The sequence below is a fragment of the Palaemon carinicauda genome, chromosome 9 (assembly GCF_036898095.1).
Source record: "Palaemon carinicauda isolate YSFRI2023 chromosome 9, ASM3689809v2, whole genome shotgun sequence".
Classification (NCBI taxonomy): Eukaryota; Metazoa; Arthropoda; class Malacostraca; order Decapoda; family Palaemonidae; genus Palaemon; species Palaemon carinicauda.
The window spans coordinates 117,794,768-117,802,653 of NC_090733.1; the positions used below are offsets into that span (position 1 = coordinate 117,794,768).

At 35.3% G+C, this 7,886-nt stretch overlaps 1 protein-coding gene across 1 annotated transcript in view; it reads left to right on the forward strand.

Annotated features, from left to right (window-relative positions):
* The first annotated feature begins 4,500 nt into the window (after nucleotides 1-4,500).
* The window catches only part of dlt (codanin-1 like protein dlt), a 221,190-nt gene continuing 217,804 nt past the window's right edge, over nucleotides 4,501-7,886 (forward strand). Inside the window, exon 1 of the mRNA XM_068380313.1 lies at nucleotides 4,501-4,627. Within this exon, the coding sequence (XP_068236414.1) occupies nucleotides 4,607-4,627 (21 nt within the window). The 5' untranslated portion in view covers nucleotides 4,501-4,606. The remainder of the gene's footprint in view (nucleotides 4,628-7,886) is intronic.

Here is a 7,886-nt window from a genome sequence, read left to right on the forward strand (position 1 = left end):
GTTCTCGCCACCTTTCATATCAGTCATAATTACTTTGGTTCTGTGGATCATTAGGCACTTGTATAATGCCATCCTGAAATACATATAATGATATGTATAGTTGCTTTACGTTTGAGCAAATTATGGGAACCACCCCTCTGTTTTAAGAGGCCCCTCTTTTTTTTGTGTATTTAAATCAGAGGGAATTCTTTTGAAATTACTTATTGAAGATGAGTCTTCTGATATTAAAGGATGCTGCTGTGCTTGTATAATAATAATAGGATTCCTGTTTTGTTTAGTAAGGTTTAGAAGGGATTAAGAGAAAGATGGTTGATTAGTTTTCTAAAGGTCATTTGTCAGGACATACTTTCTTATGGCTATTATGTTTTTTAACTAGAGTGAAATGCTAAAGATAATTAATTTCTGTAATCTGTATTACAAAATTTCATATTCCATTATGAAAAAATGTAGTAGACAAAAGTTATTGTTTTATTACATTTTGGATATCATATTCTTGATTACTTTTTAGTTTTATTTAGAGCCACTGCTAGAAAGCTACTTTTGAAATTTTTATTTTTTATCATGCCAATTAGTGCTGCATTTAAAATTATAACCTAAATGAAAGTGAAATGTAAGGGAATAATCCTACATAAGGAAAGATGGAGCCTTACCTTTGTCTTTGAGGATTTACTTCTTTTTTTCATTTTCATTTCTTGGATAGGTTAAGAAATTTCAGCGGACTAATTTTTTCCAGCATTATATTTAATTCATAATTTTACTTGTCAAAAGCCAGTACAGTATAGTAGTTACTGATTAGAAATTTTATAATTTTTTTTATCTATGTGGTTGAAATAAATTTGTTAGTGTTCATGGAAAGTCACATTTACATCTTGTAATAGGCGTACTTTGCCTCTTGTTTCAAAACACCAATGATTAGAAAAAATAGGTCCTTGATTTCTCAAATCAAAACAAACCATCATGAGCACATGGCAACATTTAGTATTTAAGATGGCTTTCAGGTTGGCCTTGTCTTTCATTCTTCACATTCTTTGTTAACCTTGTTTCTTTTAATCTTGGAATTCATTTTAGGTCAAAAGAAAGTTTATCAATATTAGCATTTCTGTTTACTGTTGTATTTAGTAATGTTTTTCAGGATTACTCCTTTTTCATTATTGCTGGTAAGGTTATTAGGTTTTTTGTCAAGTGAGGGTTACCGATTCATTATTTTGGGATTGCCTTTTTTATAATTTAATTTCATTCATTATTAGTATTTGGGAGTAAAATTTAATTTAATCATCTAAATACAGTATAGTTTCGACATCACTTTGACTGTACAGTAGTATTAACTTTCTTCATTTAAGTTTCAAATTAATTTTCAGCATCAACATCCATTCTTCATTTTTGCAATATATCAGAGGAAAAAGTAAATCTGGTTCTAACAGATTTTAAGATATCCATTGATATGAGAAGGTACAGTAGCACAGTATTTGTTTGACATTTTATTTCAAAGAGGGCACGGCAGAAGGGAGAAGATCTGATGAAATAAAAAGGGGCTGCAGGTGGTGAACCATGTTTGAGACTCGCAATATTTACGAGTCGGCAGAAGTGATATGGTGGCGGGACAGCTCACTCTCTGATGTTAGCATGTTGCACATGTATCATTACGATTATATTAATCATTATTACCTTGTGTATTTGCCTATAAATAAATCACAAAAAGAAGGAAGTATATTATTACCCTAATTTTTTAACGTTTTTATTTTAAGGTTGAGAAGATTGTGCTTTGAGTATTGGAGCCCTTGTGCTTATAACATCCTGATTTTCCAAATAGGGTTATAGCTTAGCTATTGATAATAATGATATTGTATAAAATGAAAATGCAATAACAACTAAAAAAAGGAAGGATAACAGAATGAGAGTGAGAGGATGTTATAGATTAACCAATATTGAAAATTGGGCCACATCTGAAGAGAACAGGAGCCCCATTGATATTATGCCATGGTAAGACACCAAAATCAAGAATATTAAGGGCTACATTGAAAGCAGTAGAAGAACTAGGCCTAGATATTTGAGAGTTATCAAAATGTGTAGGAATTATAGAAGAGAAAAATGAACCAGAAAACTAGAGATAGGTTACAGTTGCAACAAGATAATGAACTGGAATGTCCAAGTTCAGAGGATTAAGATAAAATATTAAAGTCGCTCATGAATAGTAGAGGCAAGGAACAGTGACAATACCTTAACAAGACAATGCCCTAGAGGCTGACCATATATCCATATATGATCAGCGCCTAAGCCCCCTCGCCACCCAAACTAGGAACAGGAAGGGCCAAGCAATAGCTGCTGATGACTCAAAAGGTAGACCCCATAGTCTCCCCCAAAGCCCCCATCTTGAGCTCACAATGGTGGTGAGGTTGCAGACACCTCAAGAAACTACAGTATAGAGTTTGAACGGGACTCGATCTCTCGTCCATCAGAACGCTAGGCAGGGACTTTTCCAAGAGGCCACCACAACCCTAAAGAACCGTTACACTGCAAAACTGATGTGGCGTATAATCAGCATTTGAAATGAATAGCAATCACCAAAGAGTGGAAAAATCCGTCATTATATACAATGAAGACCATCACTGAGAGATTTTAAACAGACATGTACTACTGTAAAAGTGTGTCATGGTAGAAATAAGATAAAACTCTGGGAAAAAGGAAAGAAAATAGATAAAAAGCGATGTGCTAAAGAAAAACAACTGTCACCATATTAAAGAAGAGAACTACGAGCTACATTTAATCTACAAGCAAGCAAAAGACGAGGACTGAGCTTATAATCAACATCTCAGACTTAAACTAGCAATAAACCAGACCTTCAAAGAACCGTTAGTTGGAATAATAATGAAGGTATGAAGGAGCAATTGTAATTCTTTAATTTTCTCCTGATACAAATTTAGTACTCTTCTCGAGACAACCTACGCATGGTCTTTTCTTTTCAGCGCTATGTAGGCTACGAAGAAGACATTGATGGATGTTAACAAAAGATAATTTCCAGAAACTCTTCGCAACAACAGAACCAACATAAAAAGACAAAGAAAGAAGGAAGGAAAAAAAAAAGCAGTCTCGGGAACGTACAAGATTCAGCTTATTATAAAATGGCCTGGAGGCTAAAGCATTTCGAGCTTACAGTATTCACCTTTTAACCTCAATAAGCTACACCGCAATCCTCAACTTCAGAACAGAATATTATATTATTTACCAAATGCTTTGTTTAAGAGCTGAACCCATCATCTGTATCCCCAGTTTGCCGAGAAAAAAAAAACTATATTCAGTTCATCTCTCTCTCTCTCTCTCTCTCTCTCTCTCTCTCTCTCTCTCTCTCTCTCTCTCTCTCTCTCTCTCTCTCCCTCTCTCTCTCTCTCATTGGTGGTTGAGTGACAGTTGCTTTGTTCGGTAACTGGAGTAGCGGGATTTTTATTGGGTTCCGGTTAACAAAGGCAACGCCTCGTCAACAAGACTAATAAGGGACAGGGAGACGAGATGACTCGCCAATTGAGTGAAAAATGCTGGGATGATCTCTCTCTTATTTTCGGGAAGCTCATTTGACTTGAACATTTTCCAGAAAGGCGAGGAAATAGCATGTTGAAAAAAATGAGTTATGAAAGTAGTTTTGTGCTTTTTTTTTATTTCCAATGCTAATTTAATAGTTTTTCGAGTTTTCGTTTTGTTAGAAATTAGTTCAACTCGTTGATCTGCTCTTAGGCTTATAATATGTAGATTTCAATAATAATAATAATAATAATAATAAAGTATTTTAGGAGGAATAAACCAGTCCATCTCCTTTTGTTTTTAGGCTGTTTAATCACCGCCAATGAAGGAAATTTGGAAATAATTCTACATCACCAAATCCCGTTAATTCTGAGAGGGTTAACTAAGAAACCGCGATTAACTACGAACTAAAATGTGAAGTAAATATTAAATAAATTTTAAACGTTTGATTCTCTTATTTTAGTATCATACTCATCTCCACCGAATTCATAATCTTGACTGATAAGAAGAGACAATGAACAACTACGACCCGATATTGAACAATAATACTTCAAATATGTCGTTTGCGAGAATCGCATCTAGCGAGTGTTCTATAAAGGACATTTTCCTATGCCCAACATAACTAAAACAACCTATACAGAGCGAATGCTATTTAAGCAGACATTATCTGAGGTAACAAGATAGAAATAAACAGAAATAGATGGAAAAGGCTCATTCGCAACAGCGAGCCCACATAGGGAATAAACCGAAGATATATGGCAGATTATTCTACTATTATCATTACCAATACATTATAGCTGTTTTTGTTGTTGTTGTTGTTCTTTAGCATCTTGGATAAATATTAGCAGGTACGACATTTTCATGGTACTGTACGACATTTTTAGCTGTTCGGTACAACAGTTGGACCAAAAGTATCTGGCAACACTGATTCATTACAACGATTGTTCCGAGCTTCACAGTTTGCCGATGACACTGTGCTGCTGTCATTATAGCTACTACAGGACGATACCCAAACGATCAAATGTTTATTTCGTAAGTTCAACTTTTTTGGTGGTGTAAAGTGATACTAGGACGTTCCGTGAGTTAACTGAAGATGTCGTACTCAACAGTTGATGTAAGTACCACTTTTAGAAAGCATGCCCGTAATATTATGATTGAAAGACCATTTGCCCTAATGACGAATGCTAGTTGCTAGGTAAAGTTTGGTAGGACGAAACTGATTGTGACAGCTGTGCTGTTGTCGAGGTCCGTTCGATTAAGCAGAAACATTAGGGTTTACATAAGTTTCACATGGCGTAATTATTAGGCTAGTCAACTAGTTTGCGTTGTTTCCTCTGCTGTTATCATCTTAGAAGACCGTAATGATGCACGAGTAGCCCTTATGGTAGGAGTAAAATACATTCATGTATAGCCTATTATTGACATTAGTTTACAAGACTACACTCCATATACTGCTAAATTATGCCAAGCTATTTTCCTCTATTACTTTTTTATAATTAAAAACAATTCGCCACATGGGAAACAAGTTAAAATCATAAAAAAACCTATAGAATAAAAGGAAAAAAACAGCTTGGTTTCCTCACTAAACGACCTGGATCCAACTGACATGGCCAACATTGAACATATTCAAGTCCTAACCTAACAGAAGTTCGTGATGCCAACATATATTTGCTATATACTCAAAATATATACTAAATTAAAAATGGAGCAATTACTCAAAAGTGTCAATATTTGTTAATTGTATACTTCATGGACAGTTTTGAGTAATTACTCCAATGTTAATTTAGTATATATTTTGAATATATATCAAACGCGCTGGCATCACGAAATTCTGTTTGGCTGACTATGTTGACGATGTCAGTTCCAGGTAGTTTAGTGAGGAAGCCAGGTTAGTTAGTTTTTTTTTTTTTTAATTCCAGTGTTTTTGTTTTATAATTTACCTTATTTCCCATGTGGCGAATTGTTTTAAATTACGAAAAAGTAATAGTGAAAACAATAGCTTTACATAATTCGGCTGTATATGAAGAGCGTGGTCTTGTAAACAATGCCATAATATTTATTGTATTTTATGGTCTGTTTTCCTAGTGTTATCACACATGGAAACCCTGTGCCCTACAGGACCTAAATGATCTGCTTGTCTTATAAAATCTTGGGTATTTCGAGTATCACGCTGCTTATTTCACATCAGTTGTCAAACCTCCATTATCGACGCATTTGAAAAGAAAGTCTTGAGTTTATTCTTGGAAGCTTTAATATTAATCTTCAGTTTCTCGGAACCTTGTTCTAGTCTTGGGGCCGGATATGTGAAAACTCGAGATTGTCTAGAACCTACAGTAGAAATATTTTAGTTCCAATAATTGTCTAGAACTTACAGTAGAAATATTTTAGTTCCAATAATTTACTTTTACTTTTTACTTTTAGGGGTTTATTTCTCGCCCTCCATCAGACACTAAGAGTCTGTTCAGGCGGGCCTTGATGTGTGAAAATAATTTATTTCCAGTTATATTTTGCTCTGTAGATTTTCAGGTATTCCCTAGCATTTGTATTCAGGCTTAATAGTTTTCTGATCACTATTATTGAAATCATATGTAACTATTCTCGTTTTACTGTTTAAAAGGCTAACGAAATGCTGTTAGCTGCCTGTTATACGTTGTTCTGATTTGGGCGTTAGAATAAAAGACCAGATTTTCACAAGAAATATCAAATCATGAAGGCAGATTTAGCGTCACGACTCACGGGATTTCAAGAACAGTGTACTTCCCATTAACTGTTTGGATTTAGGCTGATTTTAACCAGCATGGATTCAAGAATACTTAATATGAACCTATTCAATGCGAGCAGTTATAATAGAGTCCTGTTGGCTCCTTCAAACGTAGGCCTATATTCTTATTCATTAGAACTGTTCAGCTCTTAGAATTGTGAATCTTACAATTTGAGAGAGGAAAACTGAACCAAGCCAATCTTAACCTAAGGTCACTTATTAAAGTTGGTATCATCCTTTTGTTTAAAAGAAAATGAAAAAAAGATCTTATAATGGCAACTTATTGCCTTATTGCATTCTGGCCAGTAGAGCGGCAACGTGTTTGCCCCTCATTTGCATGGCAGCAGATCGATCCCAATCAAGGACCGTGAGTTTTAAGATGTTTACTGGGGAGGCCACTGCTGTGGTTGGGCACCGCAAGGGGGAGGGGTTGGGCTTTCCCGGCTGACGTTCTGGTGAGTATCTATTCTGATGAAACTGGAACTGAAACTGGACACATTTAACATTTACATCTTTACCGATGCCAGCCAAAATTTAAACATATCGTTAATTTATCTCCTTATTTCTTTTCCTCACTGGGCTATTTTATCTTATTGGAGCCCTTGGGCTTATAGCATCCTTTTCCAACTAGGGTTCTAGCATAGCTAATAATAATAATAATAATAATAATAACTTTATGGGTTGTGTTGGCCTGGAGGTAGCGTCCTTGCCTGGTGATTACCGGACTGGGATTCGAGTCCCGCTCAGACTCGTTAGTTCCTTTGGTCGTTGCAACCTCACCATCCTTGTGAGGTAAGGATGGGGTTTTCGGGGGAAACTTATAGGTCTATCTGCTGAGTTATCAGCAGCTATTGCCTGATCCTCCTTGGTCCTAGCTTTGGTGGAGAGGAGGCTTGGGCGCTGATCATATGTAATATGGGCCGTCTCTAGGGCATTGTCCCGCTTGATAGTGTAATCTCACTATCCCTTGCCTCTGCCATTCATGATAATCTGGAGGGAGAAGAGGTCAGGCTAGGCCAAAAGGAAATTCTTAGGCCAGTTAGGTTTTCCAAGCTAGACTTCCAGATCAGAATTCCTCATCGAAGGGCCACACATCGAATGCTTTCATCCACTGTCATCCAGTTTTATTCACTTGTCCTTGAGATCATCTGTTATTGTTGTTATTATTATTATTATTATTATCATTATTATTATTATTATCATTATAATTATTATTATTATTAATATTATTATTTCTACTACTAGCTAAGCTACAACTCTAGTTGTAAAAGAAAGATGCTATAAGCCCAAGGGCTCCAACAGGGAAAAATAGCCCAGTGAGGAATACAGGCAGAAACAGGGAGTAGGTTAGATAGTGGGGGTAGCAGATCTTTAAATTTACTGTATAGAGTAACAATTATTTGTATATAGAAATGAACAAAGTTATTTCCCAAGTTAGAGCCATAAAAGAATGGAATACTGAAGGGTTTGAATGGTAAAACAAGTAAAAGTAATGTCTATTTAAGAAAAGAGCAATACTGCATATAGCACCATGCTTTTCCAACTAGGGTTGTAGCTTTGTAAGTAATAATAATATATTATGATAATAATACTAATAATAAATAATAATGAA